At 39.8% G+C, this 24,822-nt stretch overlaps 1 protein-coding gene across 6 annotated transcripts in view; it reads right to left on the bottom strand.

The window, feature by feature from the left end:
* FCRL5 (Fc receptor like 5) overlaps positions 1 to 24,619 on the bottom strand; it is a 63,667-nt gene extending 39,048 nt beyond the window's left edge. For all 6 annotated transcript variants that reach the window (XM_043878592.1, XM_043878593.1, XM_043878597.1 and 3 more), the window contains exons 1-6: positions 24,486 to 24,619; positions 9,109 to 9,129; positions 6,821 to 7,075; positions 5,485 to 5,736; positions 4,915 to 5,199; positions 2,242 to 2,511 (exon numbers count right to left, since the gene is read on the bottom strand). In XM_043878592.1, coding sequence (XP_043734527.1) covers positions 2,242 to 2,511; positions 4,915 to 5,199; positions 5,485 to 5,736; positions 6,821 to 7,075; positions 9,109 to 9,129; positions 24,486 to 24,516 — 1,114 coding nt within the window. In that variant the 5' untranslated portion in view covers positions 24,517 to 24,619. The remainder of the gene's footprint in view (positions 1 to 2,241; positions 2,512 to 4,914; positions 5,200 to 5,484; positions 5,737 to 6,820; positions 7,076 to 9,108; positions 9,130 to 24,485) is intronic.
* Between the last annotated feature and the right edge of the window lie 203 nt (positions 24,620 to 24,822).

The following is a 24,822-nucleotide window of genomic DNA, read 5'->3' as shown; positions in this document are numbered from 1 at the left end:
TATTTCAAATCCTAAAAGATGGTGCTGTCAAAGTGCCTCACTCAACATTTCAGCAAATTTAGAAAACAGCAGTGGCCACAGGACTGGAAAAAGTCAGTTTTCATTCCAATCCCAAAGAAGGGCAATGCCAAAGGATGTTCCAACTACCATTCAGTTGTGCTAATTTCACTCACTAGCAAGGTTATGTTCAAAATCCTTCAATCTAGTCTTCAGCAGTATGTGAACTGAGAACTTCCAGATGTACAAGATGGATTTAGAAAAGGCAGAGGAATCAGAGATCAAATTGCCAACATTCATTAGATCATAGAGAAAGCAAGGGAATTCCAGTAAAACATCTGCTTCTGACAATGCTAAAGACTTTGACTGTGTGGATCACAACAAAATGTGGAAAATTCTTAAAGAGATGGGAATACCAGATTTCACTGGTGGTTCAGTGGTTAAGAATCTGCCTTGCAATGCAGGGGATACAGATTTGAGCCCTGGTCCAGGAAGATTCCCACATGCCATGGGGCAACTAGGCCTGTTTGCCACAACTACTGAGCCCGAGCACCTAGATCCCATGTTCCATAACAAAAGAAGCCACTGCAATGAGAAGTCTGCTCACTGCAACAAAGAGTAGCCCTCACTTCAATGAAGAGTAGCCCCTACTGCAACTAGAGAAAGCCCAGGTGCAGCAATAAAGACCCATTGCAGCCATAAATAAATAAAACTTTTTTTTTTTAAAGAAAGAGACAGGAATACCAGACCACCTTACCTGTCTCCTGAGGGACCTATATGCAGGTCAAGAAGAAACAGTTAGAACCAGACATGGAACAATGGACTGGTTCAAAATTGGGGAGAGTATAACAAGATCGTATATTGTCACCCTGCTTATTTAACTTATATGCAGTGCACATCATGTGAAATGTGAGACTGGATGAATTACAAGTGGAAATCAAGATTGCCAGGAGAAGTATCAACAACCTCAGATATGCAGATGACACCACTCTAATGGCAGAAGGTAAAGAGGAACTAAAGAGCCTCTTGATGAGGGTGAAAGAGGAGAGTGAAAAAGCTAGCTTTTTCAATGAAGCGAAGATCATGACATCTGATCCCATCACTTCATGGCAAATAGAAGGGGGAAAAAGTGGAAGCAGTGACAGATTTTCTTTTCTTGGGCTCCAAAATCACTGCAGATGGTAACTACAGCCACGAAATTAAAACATGCTTATTCCTTGGAAGGAAAGCTATGACAAACCTAAAACACAGCATATTAAACAGCAGAAATATCACTTTACTGACAAAGGTCTGTATAGTCATCAATGATACAGCTGTTCCAGTAGTCAGTCAGGTATGAATATGAGAACTGGACCATAAAGAAGACTGAGTGCTAAAGAATTGATGCTTTCAAATTGTTGTGCTAGAGAAGACTCTTGAGAGGCCTTTGGACTCTAAGGAGATCAAACCAGTCAATCCTAAAGGAAATCAACCCTGAATATTCATTGGAAGGACTGATGCTGAAGCTAAAGCTCCAATACTTTGGCCACCTGTTGTGAAGATCCAACTCATTGGAAAAGACCCTGATGCTGGGAAAGATTGAGGGTAAGAGGAGAAGGGGGTGGCAGGGTATGAGATGGTTAGATAGCATCACTGACTCTATGGACATGAATTTGAGCAAACTCCGGAAGATAGTGAAGTATAGGGGAACCTGGCATGCTGCAGTCCATGGGGTTGCGAAGAGTGGCACACAACTTAGAGACTGAACAACAACAAAGGTTAAGTGAGGTCATAAGAGAAGATTGATCCCCTAATCAGATAGGACTGGCTTCCTTACAGGAGAGGAAGATACCAGAGACCTTTCTCTCTTCAAGGACAGAGAGGAAAGATTATATGAAGACACAGAGAGAAGGTGATCTACTACAAGAGAAAGAGGGCCCTCCTATCAAGAGACACGGCCCCAGATCATTCCAGCTCTAAAATTCTATTTGTTCAGGAACCATTGCATTTAAAAAGAAATTTTTAAATATGAAGACCCCACATATATGCCAATCATTGAATACTTTTTCTGTCCTCCATTTATAGGAGTTTCCAAAAGCTCCCACCCATTCTACCCCTAAATCCCCCTGCTGCTAGTCTAACTTCTGGTAGATTATTCATAGCAGTAAATTATTGGCAACAATCAACACCCACTCCCACTCAACCACCTCATGATCTTTACAAAGTTTGAAAAGCAATTCTGCAAATGATACTTGGCAGACACACCTTTCACACTGATGATCACTGAGTTGCTCTGTTTGGAAAAGCGACTGTTTCTGGCAATACAGTAATACTCTCCAGCATCGCTGTTTTGCACCACAGGGATCGTGAATTCTGTTTTTGAGGAAGTTTGAAGCTCTATATCCTTCTGCAGTCTGTCTTGTTTTTTGTACCAGGAGACTGTGATGGGCTTTGTAGCTCCATTTACTGAGCAGATGAGAACCAGCTCCTGACCTTCAAACACGAACTCTGGGTAGTAGTGTATTTGGACAATTTCTAAATGAATAAAAATGACACGTGAGATTCTTGGCATTGGGGTGTCACAGAATGAGACACAGAAGAAGGAGTCACAGAAAGGGAAGGGCTAAGTCTGCTGACCTGATGTGAAGTTGACCTGGGGGGAAATTGAGATTTCTGCTTGGGAAGAGGGAGAAAGTGTTGGAGAGACAATGGTTTGGGAGAACTTCAATTCCTAACGAACTGGTGGAGCATCCACCAGTTTCTGAAAGTGTTATTTGCTCAGTCCTGTCCAACTCTTTGTGACCCCATGGACTAGAGCCCACCAGGCTCCTCTGTCCATGGGATTTTCCAGGCAAGAATACTGGAGTGAGTAGTCATTCCTTTCTCCAGGGGGGTCTTCTCAACCCAGGGATCAAACCCGGGTCTCCCACATTTCAGGCAGATTCTCTACTATCTGAGCCACCAGGAAGCATTTATTCCACAAAGAATAAAATGCCCACCCTCTCCTCATGCCCTTCCTGACAAAGCATGGGCCAGTCATCCTGGAAATTACTCCCAGTGCCCAACATTGAAGTGGTGGGGATGGCGAAGGACAGGAGGACTTGGCCCTGGAGGTACTTGTTCTGAAGCTGTGACAACTTCGGTGCTTTGTTGGAAATCAGTCATTGGCATATACAGCAAGCTTGCCCTGGAGTAAGCACTTCTTAACACCTCTGCCTGTCAGTTAGATTGTCAGAGGAGGTGGACCTGTGACAGTCCTCCTAAAATAGGAAAATCTGGGATGAAAGTGTTCTACACTCCAGGCGGTTATGGTTTTACACTAGGATATTGGCTAAGGGCAATGCCTTTTTGAGTCATCCTGGAGGCTTGAAGAACAAAGGAAGATACCTGGGAACAGATAAGGAGTAGGATTTGGGGTCTGAGTTCCATTAGTAACACGAAGGGAGATCCTGTGCTAGAAATCACTGTGTTGCAACTATTGAGCAACACCCTCTCCACTTCCGCTGAATTGCCCAGTCCAAATCATATACCTAAGAAAAAAATGTTGCCTATGACTGGAGAACAAAGATTAATAATATCTAGACTAATATCAAGGGCTTCCCTGGTGGCTCAGATGGTAAAGAATCTGCCTGCAATGTGGGAGACCTGGGTTTGATCCCTGGGTTGAGAAGATCCCTTGGAGAAGGGAATGACTACCCACTCCAGTATTCTTGCCTGGGGAATTCCATGGACAGAGGAGCCTGGTGGGCTCTAGCCCATGGGGTCACAAAGAGTTGGACAGGACTGAGCAAGTAACACTTTCAATTTCAGACAGTTTGGAAGAAACATGGAATCATCTCTTTTGCTTGGGAATGGGAGCAAACTGATGGAGAATGCTAACCATTTTCACTCCTTCCTCACCCAGGAGAGCCTGCACCCCAGATCTGCATCCTTCCTAATGCTCCTTTGAAATATCAATAGGTCAAAATAAATCAGAAGAGGCATTTAACCATTGGTTAGCATTCATGCTTGATGATCTATACAGTTTCAGAGACTTAGGAAAAAGCAATAGTGGGTACAAAGTGAAAGTGAAAGTCGCTCAGCTGTGTCCGACACTTTGTGACCCCATGGACTGTCCATGGACTTCTCCAGACAAGAATACTGGAGTGGACAGCTTTTCCCTTCTCCAGGGGATCTTCCCAACCCAGGGATTGAAGCCAGGTCTCCCACATTGCAGGCAGATTCTTTACCATCTGAGCCACCAGGGAAGCCCTTGATATTAGTCTAGATATTATTAATCTTTGTTCTCCAGTCTTTGGCATTGCAGGCAAATTCTTTACCATCTGATCCACAAGGGAAGCCCAGTGGGAAAAACATCATCCCTAAATACATCCAGTTAGAAATATTTGCTCCCCAAGCTCTTGTCCTTTAGTTTTCTTATTCTCAAGTGCTCAGCTCCAGGCATCTAGCATTCTAAGAATCTGTCCATCTGGCTGAGTAGAGTCCATCTAGCTCAGTCAAAGTGCTCTGTGGTAGCATCTGGTTTATGCCTATAGAGTATGTGTGTGTGCTCAGTCTCTACAGTTGTGTCCAACTCTTTGTGACCCTGTGGACTGTAGCCTGCCAGGCTCCTTTGTCCATGGAACTCTCCAGGCAAGAATACTGGAGTGGGTTGCCATGACCTGCTCTAAGGGATCTTCCCCACCTGGGGATCGAACCCGGGGCTCTTATGTCTCCTGCATTGGTAGGCGGGTTCTTTACCACTAGCACCACCTGGGAAGCCCATGCCTATAGGCCCACCAGGAAAAAAAAAAAAAAAAGATGTCAAGGAAGCCAAACCTCAGAGGGAAAAGAACAAGTTGTGCCTCACAGTACTGAAAGAAAAACAAACTGTTGTGTCATTCTGCCTGGCCCTTCTCAGCCCCATTCTGGCAAATCTCAGAACCCACTAACACTTACCTTGTACCTGTATCTGTAATTCCTGGCTCCGTTTCTGGACACGGGAATTCACTCTCCGTGCCTCACACCAATAAGACCCTGAGTTTTCTTTCCGTATGGGAGAGAACTGGAATTCTGGGGAGTTTTTCCAGTCTGACCCCACGTTGTTTGATTGTTTGACGAAGCGGAACAGGAGCTGGCCTTCTGGCCTCTGTTGAGAGAGCTGGGTCTCACAGGTCAAGGTCACTGCGTCCCTCTCAGTGGGCTGGGTGGAGCTGGCTCTCAGCACGGGACTTGGAAACAGCTCTAGAGAGAAGGATCACAATATTTCTCAGGGAACTGAGGCTTGGAACTGCTTTGGAGAAAAACACAGTTCATCCTCAGCACAAACAGAACATACAAAAGCAGGCAGAAAAGATGCAGCCTTTGATTACTAATATCCTTCAGCCCAAAGCATAGTAGTACTTTCTCTATTCCTTGTAGGAATGCTCTCTGAGATTCAGTAGCATTTCAGTCTGCCCTTTTTATCCTGTACAATCTCAGGAGTCCTCATTTTGACTAACCTATTTCACAAAATAAAGAACACTTTACCTTGGACTATGATTTTAATTTTGTTTGAAGAAACCAAGTGATTATCTTTAACTCCACTACAGTGATATTCACCATTGTCCTTCATACTTGCTTGATGAATATGGAAGTCAGAAGTTTTGTTAAGGGTTTCCAGGATTTTCCCATTCTTGTACAATGTCATGTTAGTTAGTACTATGTTTGCCTTTGCTTGGCATCTCAGAACCACGGAGTCTTCTTCAAACACATCAAATGGAGCCTGCAGGATCAGATTGGCTATAGGAAACACAAGGGCAGCTGTTTGTTTCTTCTGACTGTTTCTCCCTTCTTTTCACTATTATTCTAAAAGACTTTAAAAGACTGGGGACTAGGAAAAAGTATTCTTAAAGTAATCATCATTTCTTTTTTCTGATTTTATCTATTTAATTAATTTATTTATTTTTGGCCATGCCACATGTCTTGTGGGATCTTAGTTCCTCAACCAGGGATCAAATCCATGCTCCCTGAAATGAAAGCACAGAGTCCTAACCACTGGACCACCAGGGAAATCCCTTTTTCCCCTGGCTTTAAAAGGAACACATATGCTTGAGAAAATGCTTAAAACAGAAATGCAAATTAATCTTATCAACTCACCACCCAGATTTTAGCATATATTTTTCTAGTTCTTTTATCTATGTGCATGTACATAAAAGTCTGTATGTATTTCTTTTTATGAAATTAAAATATTTATCCACTTGATAATTTGCTTTTCACTTACTTTACTATGAATACTTTCCTATGTCATCAATATCATTCCTTAACCTGGTTTTCAATGACCACAACGTTTTCCTTCAATGGCAGTAAGATAATTTGTTTAATGAATTTTCTCTTTTTGACTATTTAAGATTCTTCAATTTTGGTTGTATGACTATTTCAGTAGGTAAATTCTTAAGAGAAGAATTGTCAGGTCAAAGAGGTTAAGCATTGTCTTAGCTCTTTGCTACTATACTGTTCCTTTTTCACTAAATTAAAGAGCATTATATTATAACTAGAAAGATACTGCCTCAAATTCATTCAAAATAGGTGGTTTTAAGACAGAAATGGAAATTACTCCCTCTCTATCTTCTACCTACCTATCTATAAAATATTAACAAATCCTCACATAGATTTTTATTCCAAATAAATTTTATAAGCCTCAAACTAAACATAGATTCAGAAACCATTCAAATAAACTGCTTCTCAAATTTTCTTTTACCTGAGCAGCTTGTAAAATACATAAATTCTTGGGTCCTAGTTCTATAGCTTTTGGATTAGTAAATGCAGCTGGGTTTTGAGTCACATTATTATTCCTAAACTTTTTTTCCTTTCATTTCCTTCCCACCTGCAGAGAAGATCAAGTCCACGCGATCACTTGAGTGTGAGTCCTGGGCCTGGCATTTGTATCCTCCAGATTCACGGACCTCATAGGTGTTTTGTGTTGTCTCAGTTTGTATTTCTCCAGGAAGATACCAACGGTACCATTTTATTTTCTGTGCTGCATTGAACTGAAGTGCTTTGCAAATCAGTGTTGCAGTCTCTCCTTGGAAGAGAGTGGTCCATGGAGGATGGAGGGAAATAACAGATTTTACTTCAGTTGCTGTGGAGGAAAAAGAAAGAATCTGAGGTGGAGTGGCCTACAGTCCCATCGCAGTGGTTTGTGAGGCACAGACCAGAGGCCTTGACTTTGGAGGATCCCCAAGAAATCCCCTGGGAAAGGTCACTGTTCATGGCTTTGTTTCAACCAGAGCTCTCACCCAGAAGAAAGTGTCTGCTGAGGAGACGGCAGTGAGCAAAGTGGTTTTAAGATTGCAATACCAGCAAGATTCACTGCCAAATGTCAATAGGAAAAATGGTTGGTTAGTCTGTTATGGAATTGGATCCCGGAAAAAGTCATCCTCTGCCACTTTATCATTTTCATAAACTCATAAGAACTTCCCAAGGAGTTGTTAAAATCACAGTTTTGCACTTTGCACCAAAAAAGGGATAAATCATATTAAGATTTTGGCACTGACGAAAGCTTGAGAGATTAACTTGCTTAACACTTTCATTTTATAGATGATATACGGAAAAAGATAAAGATAAGACCACATATTTCTCATTCTCAAAGTCAAGAAAGCCTTCCCAACTAGAAAGCTCCTTGACAAAAGAGAGTGATGATCCTAGTAGGGGACTATAGATAGGGAAGGAAACAGGAAAATTTGGGAGGCCATTGCAAGTTAATGATAGCCCAAGAAAGTTATTGGAACATTGGTCAATGAAGCAAGCTTGCTTAATTATAAAACCATAAACAAAACCACAAGATATGCCCCAGGTCACTAGACGGAAGAACTGTCACCACCCTTTCACTAATATGATAATCCTAGTTTGACTTCATAGGGTCAGACAATTTTCTGCCTAGTATGAAGGAGGAGCTAATGATGTATGCCTTATGTCTGCATCTACAAGTACTTAAAGAAAGAGGTCTTCTCCCCTCCTCTTTTTTTTTTTCATTATAAAACTATAGCCCACTCAATCCTGGGGACAGAGCTTCCTCGCCTGCCCATTTGCATCTCTTACAAGCATCCTATATTAATAAATTTAATTCTTGCTTATCAAAAAAAAAAAAAAATAGCGATGCTCAATCTATACACAGGTCTCTTCACCTGAATCCATCTTGGCTAAGAGATGCGTACACACACGTGGGAGGATCCTTAGATATACCAAATACAGACTCAGAACCAGGCAAATCAAAATGATTGGCCAAAGGGAACCAGGAAGAAATGCCCCATGTAAGTGATTTAAATGACCATGATGAAGCAATTCTCTCTCTGAGTCTGCCTGTGTATCTATCCACATGCACTGTACCCTTTTTCCTCCTAATAAACACTTAACTGTTTCACTATCAAAAAAAATAAGTAAAAAGTCCATCATAGCTAATTATGGTAAAGCAAGGAATGGACAAGGTGTTAGCTAGAATCCAGAGATGGTCTAGATAAGGATGAAACACTGATGCATCTGATTTTGGACAGGAGAGAGGTTGTAGACAGTTCTTGCTATTCATGGGTCTTTAAATATCCAAGATGCCCTCTGATCCAAACGAATGTCAATGAAGAGTCAGAACTCTAAAAAATGTAGGATACAGACAATTTATCTTTTCCCCCAATCTCCTCTTATTGTGCATTTCTTCCTTTTAAGGGCCCATTTGTTGGATGCTCTATCCTCCACACATTTCCTGGAGAGAAAATTGTAGAGAATGAAACATTTCCACTGTGATGTTTTCAGAGCAGTTTTTTGGGTTTGATGACTGGAGAACGTTTTATCCCAAGTCCTAAACATTTGACATGGAGTTAAGGTGTCCTGCCTTGTGATCTGAGGTTCATTTGCAACAGGAGTAAGTGCAGGCCCAGGGAAGGCCAGTAGCTGCTTGAGCATTTGCTACTTCTTCCAGGGAGGGTCTGAAGATGACTATGTAGCTATCCAGGCCATAGGGCAATGCAAGTAAACCGGGTAACACTTTCACATCCTTGTCAATGTCAGCAAGAGAAACAGGAGATATTAGAGATCCTCAGACAATTGTCACAAATATTTCATATTTATTAGAGAGACACTCTTATCCAGTGACACTGAAGAACGTAAGAAAGGAGAACTCACCAAACTGTCCACTGACAGGAGCTGTAAAAATATAAAGAGCCAGAGATGAGTACAGAGCAGAGATTCTTTGGCTTTTCAAAAGTAATACTTGTTTTTTCCCATTCACTTATTATTTTTCATTAAAATTTATTTTTAAAATATAGCAGTCATTTAGCAAATGTCTATATATACTGGTCATTGTGCTTGGACTATTAAGATGAATTTAAAAAATAGTATCTGATAGCATGAAGTTAATTTGGAGAGGATTGGTGAACAGAAACCTGAAGAAAGTATTATAATACAGGGTGTAAATGCTAAAAATACACATGGGGGCATCATAAAGGCAGAAGGGTCACCCATCCCAATATGTAGGGTCTGTGTGTGGGAGTGAGTGTGTAGCAAAGGAAGTGATGCTTGAGAAAACTGAATGAGAACATAGGAGTCAGCCAGGGAAAGGTGTTTCTGTGTGGCAAGAGGTGATGGAGAGGGTAGTTGAGACAGAAAGGCCCCAGATGTGAAGAAACAGCACTGGTGTTCAGCTGGGTAGGAGAGTGGTTCTGGAAGGTAGAGAATTTAAGGGAAATCAGATTGGACAAGCAGACAGGGTCTAAATTATGAGTGGTAAGAAGCTATGGTTTCATCATAAAAGTAACAGGGAACCATGGAAACTTTTCAAGTGGAAGAGTGACAAGATTAAAAGTTGTAACTTAGTTGGAGCACTTTGGAAGAGGTAAATCAGAAAGACTGGAGAGAAGGCAGAGCAAGGTATAACGATACTTGATTTTCTTCAGAGTATTTATTTGAAATTATCTTACTTATTTGTTTGTTTGTTCACTTTCCCTTCTCTACAATAGAATCTGTATGACAGCGGGGACTTCTTATTTTTATCACACATCACACAGAATTTATAACAGTGCCTAACTCATCAGACATGTTTCACGAATGATTATTGAACAATGAATTAATTAGAAGTACTAGATCAGTAAGTATCTCTACTTGAGAGGATATGGGGTTTTTTAATTATTTATTTTAATTGAAGGGTAAATACTTTACAATATTGTAACGGTTTTTGCCATACATCAACATGAATTGGCCACAGGTACACGTGGTCCCCGCATCCTGAACCCCGCTCCTACCTCCCTCCCTTCCCTATCCCTCTGTGTTTCCCCAGAGTACTGCCGCTGGGTGCCCTGCTTCATGCATCGAACTTGCACTGGTCATCTATTTTACATATGGTAATGTAGATGTTTCAGTGTTATTCTCTCAAATCATCCCACCCCGCCTTCTCCCGGTGAATCCAAAAATCTGTTCTCCTTTGTTCTCCATCTGTGCCTCCTCTGTTGCCCTATATGTTGTATTGTCGGTACTGTCTTTCTAAATTCCATATGTATGCATTAAAATACAGTATTTGTCTTTCTCTTTCTGACTTACTTCATTCTGTATAATAAGCTCCAATTTCATCCACTTCATTAGAACTGACTCAAATTTGTTCCTTTTTATAGCTGAGTAATATTCCATTGTGTATATGTACCACAACTTCCTTATCCATCCATCTGCTGATGGACATCTAGGTTGCCTCCATGTCTGAGCTATTGTAAACAGTGCTGTAATTAACACTGCGGTACATGTGTCTCTTTCAACTCCAGTTTGAGAGGATACAGGTTTGAGAAAGGGGTCATCAAGAGGCAGAGAAGGCAAAATTGACAAGTTTGTACATTGATTACACATGCCAATGAGGAACAGACTTGAGTCATTCATTCAACAGGAATTTGTGGAATTTGTCTAAACATATCTAGAAACTGGACACGGCAATGGAAATCCAGCAGTGAGTGAGCAAAAGGGATATTATCTCTGTCTACGTGGGGCTGATGGAGAAGTAATCCAAACCTAAGTGTTATATTCAGAACAATGGATTATTTGCCATTTTCTGAAAACCTCAACACCATGGATTTTGTATTGTTCTATAAGTAGCAATAATTTTTCTGAGTGTATTCTACATGGTAGATATTCAACCTATATCATTCCATGTAATCTATTCACTATCCTTATGAGGAAAGTTTGATAATTGTCCCCCTTTTACGGACAAGAAACTGTTTAGGCTAGCAGTGACATCAGTATGCCAACAAAGGTCAATATAGTCAAAGCGTGAACAAACTGTGGGAGACAGTGGAGGACAAAGGAGCCTGGTGTGCTACTGTCCATGGGGTCACAAGAGTTGAATGCAACTTGGCAACTGAATGATGAACAACAACAACAAATACTTTTTTGAGTGTATTCTATATGGTAGATATTCACCTATGTTATTTCATGTAATCTTATCACTATCCCTATGAGGAAAATTCTACAATTATCCCCATTTTACAGATGAGAAACTGTTTGGTAGCTGGTAGAGGCAGAAGACTCTACACATGGACATGACCAAATGGTCAATACCAAAATCAGATTGATTATATTCTTTGCAGCTAAAGATGGAGAAGCTCTATACAGCCAGAAAAATAAGACCGGGAGCTGACTGTGGTTCAAATCATGAACTCCTTATTGCCAAATTCAAACTTAAATTAAAGAAAGTAGGGGAAACCACTAGACCATTCAGATATGACCTGAATCAAATCCCTTACAATTATACAGTGGAAATGATAAAGAGATTCAAGGGATTAGATCTGATAGACAGAGTGCCTGAAGAATTAAGGATGGATATTTGTGATATTGTACAGGAGGCAGTGATCAAGACCATCCCAAAGAAAAAGAAATGCAAAAGGGCAAAATGGTTGTCTGAGGAGGCCTTACAAATAGCTGTGAAAAGAAGAGAAGTGAAAGGCAAAGGAGAAAAGGAAACATATACCCATCTGAATGCAGAGTTCCAAAGAAGAGCAAGGAGAGATAAGAAAACCTTACTCAGTGATCAATGCAAAGAAATAGAGGAAAACAATAGAATGGGAAAGACTAGATATTTATTCAAGAAAATTAGAGATACCAAGGGAACATTTCACGCAAAGATGGGCACAATAAAGGACAGAAACGGTATGGACCTAACAGAAGTAGAAGATATTAAGAACAGGTGGCAAGCATACACAGAAGAACTGTACAAAAAAATCATCACAACCCAGATAATCACGATGGTGTGATCACTCATCTAGAGCCAGACATCCTGGAATGTGAAGTCAAGTGGGCCTTAGGAAGCATCACTATGAACAAAGCTAGTGGAGGTGATGGAATTCTAGTTGAGCTATTTCAAATCCTAAAAGATGCTGCTGCTAACGTGCTGCATTCAATATGCCAGCACATTTGGAAAACTCAGCAGTGGCCACAGGACTGGAAAACATCAGTTTTCATTCCAATCCCAAAGAAAGTCAATGTCAAAGAATGTTCAAACTACTGCACAATTGCACTCATCTCACATGCTAGCAAAATGATGCTCAAAATTCTCCAGGCCAGGCTTCAACAGTATGTGAACTGTGAACTTCCAGATGTTTAAACTGGATTTAGAAAAGGCAGAGGAACCAGAGATCAAATTGCCGAAATCCATTGTATCGTCAAAAAAGCAAGAGTTCCAGGAAAAAAAAAATCTATTTCCACTTTATTGACTACACCAGAGCCTTTGACTGTGTGGATCACAGCAAACTGTGGAAAATTCTGGAAGAGATGGGAATACCAGACCACCTGACCTGCCTCTTGAGAAATCTGTATACAGGTCAAGAAGCAACAGTTAGAACCAGACATGGAACAACAGACTGGTTCCAAATAGGAAAAGGAGTACATCAAGGCTGTATATTGTCACCTTGCTTATTTAACTACTATGTAGAGTACATCATGAGAAATGCTGGACTGGATGAAGCACTAGGTGGAATCAAGATTGCTGGGAGAAATATCAGTAACCTCAGATATGGAGATGACACCACCCTTATGGCAGAAAGTGAAGAAGAACTAAAGAGCCTCTTGATGAAAGTGAAAGAAGAGAGTGAAAAAGTTGTCTTAAAACTCAACATTCAGAAAACTAAGATCACAGCATCTGGTCCTATCACTTCCTGGCAAATAAATGGGGAAACAGTGAGAGACTTTATTTTTTGGGCTCCAAAATCACTGCAGATGGTGAGTGCAGCCATGAAATTAAAAGACACTTGCTCCTTGGAAGAAAAGTTATGACCAACCTCGACAGCATATTAAAAAGCAGAGATATTACTCTGCCAACAAAGGTCCATCTAGTCAAAGCTATAGTTTTTCCAGTAGTCATGTATGGATGTGAAAGTTGAACATATAGAAAGCTGAGCAGTGAAGAATTGGTGCTTTTGAACTGTGGTATTGGAGATGACTCTTGAGAGTCCTTTGGACTGCAAGGAAATCGAATTAGTCCATCCTAAAGGAAATCCATCCTGAATATTCATTGGAAGGACAGATGCTGAAGTGAAACTCCAATAGTTTGGCCACCTGATGAGAAGAACTGACTTATTTGAAAAGACCCTGATGCTGAGAAAGATTGAAGGCAGGAAGAGAAGGGGACAACAGAAGATGAGATGGCATCACCGACTCAATGGACATGAGTTTGAGCAAACTCTGGGAACTGGTGATGGACAGGGAGGCCTGGCATGCTTCAGTCCATGGGATCACAAAGAGTCAGACACGACTGAATGACTGAACTGAACTGAACTGAACTGAACTGAGGGGCAGAATATAGTTTTTAACCCATTTATTTGAACCCATTTTGTTTGATCCCAAATCATATGCTCCTGGCCATTACCCTATCCTGCTCTTCTGTTTTGGTGCCACACCAGGACGTCTTCCAATTTCTGGAGTATTCCATGCAGCTTCCAACTGTGAGATCCTTTTTAATTACATCTTCCTGCACTCCATCCCTGCCCCCTCCAGCTCTTACTGTCCCTCTGTTTCATGAAGTCATTACCAATGACTTGGCATATAGCTTATTATCCTCTTTTACCGTCATTGGTAACTTTTGCTTGAACAATTGTTTGCATGAGCTCTTGTTGCATAGATATATCTTGTACATTGTCCTCGTTGAATGAAGACCCTTCTATATCGTGAGCTTCCTAAGTACAAACATGCTGTTTCCCATGTCTTCTCAATGTAAACACTGTGAGAAAGCATACAGATACCACAGTTCTCTTCGATTCCGTGAAAGGAGTCACACTGGAGAGAAATCCTATGTAAACAATGTGAAAAAGCTTTTTGCAGTCATAAAAGCTTTCAATCACATGAAAGATTTCACACCAGAGAGAAACCCTATCAATGTAAACACTGTGAGAAAGCATTCAGAAACCGCAAGTCTCTTTGAATCCATGAAAGGACTCCTATTGGAGAGAAGACTTATCAGTGTTAAAAAGAGGGTCAAAGTTCATGAAGAAGCCATATTTGAGAAGAACCCGCAGTTGCAGCTTGTGAACTCTTAGTTGTGGCATGTGGGATCTCATTCCCTGACCAGGTATTGAACCCGGGCCTCCTGAGTTGGGAGTTCAGAGTCTTAGCCAGGGGACCCCCAGGAAAGTCTCAGGTGTACAGTTTTTGTTTTTTTGAGGGTTGAGTACTTGTTTATTTGTTTTGGTAGTTAACTTTTCACTTTTCATATCACAGTACTAACAGTCTCACAAAATAAGTGTGAAGTATCGTCTCCTTTGAGAAGACTTTGTGAACAACAGTAATATATATTTTTGAAAACTTTTGGATAATTTTGTATAGAAGTCATCTACTCAGAGGTACAGTCTAGGTTTATTTTATGGGTGTTTTCTGGTTTACTAATTTAGACACTTCACCTTTTTAAAGTATATTTATATATTTATTTGGCTTCATCAGGTATCAGTTGTGGTGCACAGCCTTGGTTGCCCTGAGGCATTGGCATCACAGTTCCCCAAATAGGGATCCAAGCCCTATCCCCTGCATTGGAATAAGGATTCTTAACCACTGGGCCACAGGGGAAGTCCCTCAAGCACTTCACTTTTTGTAGTTGTTTTGATTTTGGGGTTTTTGGTTTATTTATTTTTGTTTTATTTTCATAGTTTCAATAATTTGTTTCCTTAGGGGAAATCATGCGTCTCATGTAAATCATCTTAGATGTTGGCATACATTTGTTCATTGAATTCTTTTTTTTTTTCTATTTTTTTCCATTTATTTTTATTAGTTGGAGACTAATTACTTTACAATATTGTAGTGGTTTTTGCCATGCATTGACTGTGAATCAGCCATGGATTTACATGTATTCCCCATCCTGATCCTCCCTCCCATCTCCCTCTCCACCCGATCCCTCTGGGTCTTCCCAGTGCACCAGCCCCGAACACTTGTCTCATGCCTCCAACCTGGGCTGGTGATCTGTTTCACCCTTGATAATATACATGTTTCAATGTTTTTCTCTCGAAACATCCCACCCTCGCCTTCTCCCACAGAGTCCAAAAGTCTGTTCTGTACATCTGTGTCTCTTTTTCTGTTTTACATATAGGGTTATCGTTACCATCTTTCTAAATTCCATATATATGCATTAGTATACTGTATTGGTGTTTATCTTTCTGGCTTACTTCACTCTGTATAATGGGCTCCAGTTTCATCCATCTCATTAGAACTGATTCAAGTGAATTCTTTTTAATGGCTGAGTAATATTCCATGGTGTATATGTACCACAGCTTTCTTATCCATTCGTCTGCTGGTGGGCATCTAGGTTGCTTCCATGTCCTGGCTATTATAAACAGTGCTGTGATGAACACTGGGGTGCACGTGTCTCTTTCAGATCTGGTTTCCTCGGTGTGTATGCCCAGGAGAGGGATTGCTGGGTCATTTGGCAGTTCTATTTCCAGTTTTTTAAGAAATCTCCACACTGTTCTCCATAGCGGCTGTCCTAGTTTGCATTCCCACCAACAGTGTAAGAGGGTTCCCTTTTCTCCACACCCTCTCCAGCATTTATTGCTTATAGACTTTTGGATAGCAGCCATCCTGACTGGCGTGTAATGGCACCTCATTGTGGTTTTGATTTGCATTTCTCTGATAATGAGTGATGTTGAGCATCTTTTCATGTGTTTGTTAGCCATCTGTATATCTTTTTTGGAGAAATGTCTGTTTAGAATTCTTTCATAGTTCTTTTTATTTCTGCAATGTCCATAGTAATATCCCTCATTCTTCCTGACTGTACAAATTTGAATATTCCCTCTTTTTCCTAGATCAACCTTGCTTAAGATTTGTCAATTTTGTTAAGTTTTATATAGAACTCACTTTTGGTTTCACTGGTTTTTTTCTATGATTTTTCCACTCCCCATTTCATTCATCTCTACTTTAAATTTTATTCTTTCTTTTTCTCTTCAAATCAGGTTTGGTGAGTCATCTTTAAAGTCTGTTAAGGTCAATAGACATGTTACTGATTTTCGGTCTCCCTCATTTGCTAGCAGAGGCATTAAAGGCTACACCTTTTTTTTCTAGGTTTCACTTCAGATGCAAGCCATAACATTTGAGACTTTGGGAATGATATAATATCCCTCAATATCTCTATTAATATTTTTTGTTCTCAAGTCCATTTTGCACAATATTTATACAGCCTCTTTTCAAGTTGGTGTTATTCACAGGTATATCTATCACACACTTGGATTTTCACTCTTAGTATCTTTCATCTAAAGTGTGCTTTCTAGACTTCCCTGGTGGCCTAGTGGTTAAGAATCTCCCTGCCAGAGCTCAGGACACAGATTCAATCCCTGGTCCAGGAAGATTCCACATGCCTCAGGGCAACTGAGGACATGCTACGCAAATAATGAGCCAGCACTCTAGAGCCTGTGCTCCACAACAGGAGAAGCCACTGCAAATGAGAAGGCCGAGCATCACAGCTAGAAAAAAACCCATGCTCAGCAATAGAAAGTCAGCACAGCTGAAAATAAATGAATAAATAAATAAAATTAAACAAAAAAGATAATAAAAAAAATACAGTCTGCTTCTTCTACATAGTACATACTTGGATAAGGGTTTGTATTTCATATGAGGTGAAACTCTCTTCCTCCTGTTTGGACCATATCATTCATTCACTGTTAGTATTATTGACATAGATGCAATACACCTGGCATTTACCTTTTGTGTTTTACAGTTCTTAAGTTTTTAATTCTTCCAGAAGGTAAACAATCTGCCTGCAATACAGTAAACCCAGGTTCAATCCCTGAGTTGGGAAGATCCCCTGGAGAAGGCGATGGCTACCCACTCCAGTATTCTTGCCTGGAGAAACCCATGAAGAGAGGACCCTGGTGGGCTATTGTCCGTGGGGTTGCAAAGAGTTGGACATAACTGAGCAACTAACATTTTTCATTCTTAGTCCTTTATAAAGTTATTTTTCATTAAATGAATATATTCTAGTACTTTGATTTCTAAATGATTTCTCCATTAGATATCTAAAAAAATTTTTAGAGGTTCCTCTTTAAAAATATATGTATTGATTACATACTATCATAGCTTAATCCCAGAGATACAAGAAATCATTCATATAAAGCTTTACTCTTTTCACTTTTTTTATTATTGTCATGCAGATTATATTAATGATATAATCCCCTCAAATATTTTGGTACACTTACGTACCGTCTGTGGTCATTTCCTTTGCTCAGTACAGTTTACTCCACACTTGTGCTTTTGAATGGCAAATATGCTAATGTGGGTATCACTTTGCTATATATTGTAGTGTACTAACACATGACATACATAGGATTTTACGTAGTTCCTTTGACATCAATTAAAAGAAAATTGTATTACTTCTGCCTTTTATTCTTATAGCATTAGATATACAAGTGTTTCTCTTTGTTAATGTTAATATGAACTACTTTCTGAAATCCCTAGTATTCAAGCTGAAGAACTCCTCCTGTAATTCCTGTGAGGCAACTGTCTATTAATATATTTTTTTCAGTTATTGATTTGAGAGCATCTTGTTTTGTCTCTATCTTTCAGAAGGTAGTTTTGGTCAAGATGGAATTCTTGGTTGATAGGTTTTTTTCTTAGCGTACCTTGAATGTTTCCCTCTGCCTTTTGGCCTCCCTGCTTTTTTGCTGAGATATCACCTAATTTCACTAGGGTCATTTTACTGGTCATTTTTCAAATGCCCTTTATTCCCACTATACAGTTCCAACTCCTATTTCTATGCATGTCTCATATTTCCATTATAAACTTGACACTTTAGGCAATATAATGCAGGTACTCTGGGTACTGGACACATTTCTTCTGGACTTAATGTTATCATGATACCAGCATTATCAGTTTTTTGTTTGTTTTTTGGTGGAGAATATGAGTAATGATCCAGTATTATTGTAATGAAGCTTGATCCCCACGTTTTGAGAAGACAGAGTTAGTGTGTTGAATTATGGATATGCAGATTATGATCTGCTTCCCTGGTGGCTCAGCTGGTAAAGAAACCACCTGCAATGCAGGAGACCTAGGTTCTATCCCTGGTGGGGAAGACCCCTGGAGAAGGGAAAGGCTACCCACTCCAGTATTCCGGCCTGGAGAATTCCATGGACTGTATAGTACATGGGGTCACAAAGAGTCGGACATGACTGAGTGACCTTCACTTTCATGTCTTCTCATCATTCTTAGCACCTAACATAATGCTGTGTATTAATGTTACTGAATAATTTGTTGAACAAATGAATAAATATATTTTATTCTAATATTTTCAACTTTGGTTAAAATACCAACCAGTTGATATGTGTGAATTGATAGACTTAACACATGCCCACAGACACAATGAGAATGTCATTTGTTGGGAGTGACATAAACAAGATGGTAGAATAGGAAGTCTCTAGTCTTTCCCTTACAGAAGCAAATTTTTGGCAGCCTACTTTAAACAAAAGCTGATAGTTTTGAGATCTAGATGGGAGATTGTGAAACCCCACTGGAGCCCAATACCAAAGAAGGGCCACTTGAGAAGGTAGGCACACGCCCTAGGAGGTGACTCACTGACTATCATCCCAGCTACAGACTGAAAGCTGTCCCATTCTCCTGTGGACTCAACTCTAGCCCCACTTGTCCATGCTCCTACCACCTGCCTCTTCTGCCAAGGAATCCATGCTCATCCATTCCCCTGGTAGCAGGCCCATCAACCTCAGACTGAGTTCTGTTGCTGAAGCAGTTCTGTGACCCAGATCCAAAGGCAAATCACAGCCTGAGAGAAATTATATGTATTCTTATATATGGGGCTTCCCTGGTAGCACAGACAGTAAAGAATCTGCCTGAATGCAGGGTAACTGGGTTTGATCTCTGGGTTGGAAAGATTCCCCAGAGAAAGTGAATGGCTACCCACTTCAGTATTGTTGCCTGGAGAATTTCACGGGCAGAGGAGCCTGGTGGGTTACAGTCCACATGGCCACAAGGAGTCAGACATAACTAAATGACTTTCATACACACACATATACACACATACATACACATATGAGAAGTTCTACAAGTTGAAATTAAAGGCCACTGGCAACTTGAAGACACATGAAATTGTAAAACTCACTAGTAAAGGTGAATATACAGATGGTTTGACCTATGATTTTTCAACTTTGTGATGGTGCAAAAGCAATATGCATTTAGTAGAAGTCAGACTTTGAATTTTGATCTTTTCCTGGGCCAGCAACACACAGCATGATACTCTCTTGTGATGCTGGGCAGCAGCAGTGTGCCAGTGCTCCCAGTCAGCCACATAATCACAGGGGTGAACAACAGACACACTTACAACAATTCTATATCTATGTGGTCATCGTATTTTTCACTTTCAGTGCAGTATTCAGTAAATTACATGAACTATTCAACACTCTATTATAAAATAGGCTTTCTGTTAGCTGATTTTACCCAACTATAGGCTAAGGTAGTGTTCTGAGCATGTTTAAAGCAGTCTAGGTTAAGCTATAATATTTGATAGGCTGGGTGTATTACATGCATTTTAGACTTATGATATTTTCTGCTTATAATGAGTTTATTAGGACATAACTCCATCATGAATTGAGGAAGATTAATATAATCAAATTCAGAATATGCTAAATACTGTGTCTTAGTCTATACAATTTGTTATGACAAAAGTGCTGTACTGGGTAACCTATAAACAACAGAAATTTATTTCTCAAAGTTCTGAAGGCTAGTAACACTGGCTGACTGTCTCTGGCACAGTCCACTTCATCATAGACAGCCACCTTCTCCCTATAGTCTCACATTGAAGAAGCATAAGAGGACTCTCTTTGACCTCTTTTATAAGGGGACTAATCTCTTTTATGATGGTTTTGCCCTCATGACATAATCATCTCCCAAAGGCCCCTCCATCTCCTAATACTATCACCTTCAGGGTCAAAATTTTAATATATGAAGTTTGAGGGGAAATAAACATTCATAAAATCCTATATAGTGGTATGTAAAACACTTTTAACTCTAGCAAAAAAGTTTTAAAAGACAAAAGTACTAAAAATTAACTATAGCTACAATAATTTGTTAATGTATACACAATGTAAAAGTATGTAAATTGTGATATCTATAATAAAATGGAGGATAATTAAAGGGTAAAGTTTTAATACTTGATTTAAATAAATTTCTTAATTTAAATTATTATATTTTATATAGGTCCCATAGCAGTCACAAAGAAAAAATCTGAATAGATACAAAGGACTCCCCAAAAGTCAAAACTATCTTGAGCCAAAAGAACAAAACTGGAAAAAACATAATTTCTGACTTCTAACTATTACAAAGCTGTGGTAATAATAAAAACTATTCATGTTGATATATGGCAGAGGCTAACACAATATTGTAGAACAATTATTTTCCAATAAAAAACAATCAAAACTAGCATAAAAATATACATATAGATCAATGGATCAGAACAGAGAGCCTAGAAATGAATCCACACTTTTATAGTCAACTGATCTTCAAAATAAACTAGGGAAAATTCTGAAAGAGATGGGAATACCAGACCACCTGACCTGCCTCTTGAGAAATCTGTATGCAGGTCAGGAAGCAACAGTTAAAACTGAACATGGAACAACAGACTGGTTCCAAATAGGGAAAGGAGTATGTCAAGCCTGTATATTGTCACCTGCTGATTTAACTTTTATGCAGAGTACATCATGAGAAATGCTGGGCTGGATGAAGCACACACTGGAATCAAGATTGCCGGGAGAAATACCAGTAACCTCAGATATGCAGATGACACCACCCTTATGGCAGAAAGTGGAGAAGAACTAAAGAGCCTCTTGAAGAAAGTGAAAGAAGAGAGTGAAAAAGTTGGCTTAAAGCTCAGCATAGAAGGTGAGGGTGGGATATTTCGAAAGAACAGTATGTATATTATCTATGGTGAAACAGATCACCAGCCCAGGTGGGATGCATGAGACAAGTGCTCGGGCCTGGTGCACTGGGAAGACCCAGAGGAATCGGGTGGAGAGGGAGGTGGGAGGGGGGGTCGGGATGGGGAATACGTGTAACTCTATGGCTGATTCATATCAATGTATGACAAAACCCACTGAAATGTTGTGAAGTAATTAGCCTCCAACTAATAAAAAAAAAAAAAAAAAAAAAGCTCAACATTCAGAAAACTAAGATCATGGCATCCAGTCCCATCACTTCATGGCAAACAAATGGGGAAACAGTGGAAACAGTGGCTGACTTTATTCTGGGGGACTCCAAAATCACTGCAGATGGTGATTGCAGCCATGAAATTAAAAGACGCATACTCCTTGGAGGAAAGTTATGACCAAACTAGACAGCATATTAAAAAGCAGAGACATGACTTTGCCAACAAAGATCTGTCTGGTCGAGGCTATGGTTCTTCCAGTGGTCATGTATGGATGTAAGAGTTGGACTAGAAAGAAAGCTGAGCACTGAAGAATTGATGCTTTTGAACTGTGGTGTTGGAGAAGACTCTTGAGAGTCCCTTGGACTGCAAGGAGATCCAATCAGTCCATCCTAAAGCAAATCAGTCCTGGGTGTTCATTGGAAGGACTGATGTTGAAGCTGAATCTCCAATATTTTGCCCACCTGATGTGAAGAATTGACTCATTTGAAAAGACCCTGATGTTGGGAAAGATTGAAGGTGGGAGGAGAAGGGGACGACAGAGGATGAGATGGTTGGATGGCATCACCGACTTAATGGACATGAGTTTTGGTAAACTCCGGGAGTTGGTGATGGACTGGGAGGTCTGGCGTGCTGCGGTTCATTGGGTCACAAAGAGTTGGACAAACTGAGCGACTGAACTGAACTGAACTGATCTTCAAAATCCGTACCAAAAACAGACAGAGGGTAAAGAACACTTCCTTCCATAAATCACTCTGTGAAAACTGAATTTCCACATGAAAACAAATAAAATTGGATTTTTGTATCTCATCATATACAAAAATCAACTTGAAATAGATGACTTAAATGTATGACCTGAAACTGTAAAACTGCTAAAAGGGAACTGCTAAAAGAGAGAAAGCTTCTTGGCATTGACCTGGAACATGAGTTTTGGATATGACCCCAAAAGCATAGGCAACAAAAATAAGAACTAAAACAAATGGGATTGCATCAAAAATAAAAACTTTTGCAAACAAAGGGAATAATCAACAATATAAAGAGTAACCTATGAAATGGGAGAAAATAAAAGAAAACCATCTATCCAATAAGGGGTTAAAATGTCTGAGGAACTTTAACAAGTAAACAGCAAAATACAAATAACCTGATTAAAAAACAGTTAAGAATATGAATAGATATTCTCAATAGAAGACAAAATCTCCAAAAGTTTATAAAAAGATGCTCAAACATTAGTAAGAATCAGGGAAACACAAATGGAAACCAGGAGATAACACCTCACACTAATTAGACTGGCTATTATCAAATACACAAAAGATGACAAGTGTTGATAAAACTTGTACATTGTTGGCAAGAATATAATTCACACAGTCATAATGCAGAAACAGTCTGTAAGTTATATCAATGTATGACAAAACCCACTGAAATGTTGTGAAGTAATCAGCCTCCAACTAATAAAAAATAAATAAATAAATAAATAAAAAATTAAAAGTAAAACTATCATATAATTCAGTAATCCCACTTCTGGGTGTATATCTGAAGGAAATGAAATTAGTATCGCAATGAGATTCCTGCACTCCCATATTCATTACAACATTATTCACAGTAGCTAGAATATTGAAACAATTTAAGTGTCTGTCTTCTGTTTAATGGATAAATAAAAGGTAGTATGTGTATACACACACACACACATATATGCAATGGAATATTATTCAACTTTTAAAGAAAGAAAGAAATCCTGACATTGTGACAACATGAATAAACCTGGAGGACATTATGCTAAGTGAAATAAGCTACAAAGAAAGACAAATACTACATGATCTCACTTACATGTGCAATCTGAAAAAGTTGAACTCACAAAAGCAGAGACTAAAATGGTGTTTGCTACAGTGAGTACTCTGTAGGAGAACTGAGGACATGTTGCTCAAAGGAACAAACTTTCAGTTGTAAGATGAAGCAGTACTGGAGATCTAATGTAGAGTACAGTGACTAGTTAATAATAATGTTAAGTTGAAATTTGCTGAGAGTTGATCCTGAGTGTTCTTAGCACACACACAAGGTGACTAATTATGTGAAGTGAGAGGAATGCTAACTAGCTGACTGTGGTCATTATTGCACAATATATGTGTATCAAGACATCTTATACACCTTGTTGCTGCTGCTGCTGCTAAGTCGCTCCAGTCATGTCCGACTCTGCGCGACCCCATAGATGGCAGCCCCCCAGGCTCCTCTGTCCCTGGGATTCTCCAGGCAAGAATACTGGAGTGGGTTGCCATTATACATCTTAAATACATATAATTTTAATTTGTCAATTATGCTTCAATAAACCCAAAGGGGGAAAAAAAAATATCAAGCATCTTAGGATTTTCCCCTGCCTTGCCCACTTCCCCCGTGAGTCCTTGTCTTCATTTCCCCTTCTTTGTGCTCTTTAACTGCCAATCACTGATATCATTTGCATCTGTGTGCCAAAGAAGGGGACATCTTTTGTCTTAGAAAACTTGCACTCCCATGTCCAGCACCACAGTCTGGGATTGTCACATAAGGAATAAACACACCTCCTTTGCAGACAGAAAGTTAAGGTCTTCTCTGAATGAGACCATATGAACAAGCAAACAGAATACACTGGCTGCACTTCATGATGTAGTATTTTTTTATAGAAAAAAAATGAATAATCCCTTAAGTGCTGTGGTCACTGTGGTTTTCTTCTCTGTAAAGTTGAAGCTCTGATCACTCTTGCAGCCTCAAAAGAAGAATCTCTGAGCTATATAGTGAAGTCAGAGAACATAATCTCTCGAGGCAGGAAAGAATCTTTGAGCAGGGGCTGAGACCCCCAAAAAAGCCAGGTCCATGGTAGAGAGATGCTGTCCTAACCCCATGGCCCCACCCAGGGCCCATGTTTAGCTGTTCTACTTACCCAGGATCAGCAGTGATACCCACAGCAGCATGAAGACTTGGTCTGCCCAGGGCTGAGGCCAAAAGAGAAGCTTTCTCAGGAATAGCGTGTTTGTCGTTGATCTCACAGCTGTACACTATCACCCTAGCACTAAGAAAGGCATCTGTGAAGTAGCTTTTTCAAAGAGCAGGATGCATTAGTAAACTAGAAAAAAGGAAGTGGGAGTTCCCATCTTTAACTACTAATCAAAGTTTCCTGCTCTGTGATCAAAGTGATAAAAATAAATGTTAGGGGTTTTGACACCACATTTCTATTGCTGGAAAAATGCGTTAAGGAAAGCATGGAAGATAGATCTAAA

Source organism: Cervus elaphus, chromosome 20 (assembly GCF_910594005.1).
Source record: "Cervus elaphus chromosome 20, mCerEla1.1, whole genome shotgun sequence".
NCBI lineage: Eukaryota > Metazoa > Chordata > Mammalia > Artiodactyla > Cervidae > Cervus > Cervus elaphus.
Note: the sequence above shows the minus strand (reverse complement) of the source record. Positions and strands in the feature narration are given on the sequence as shown.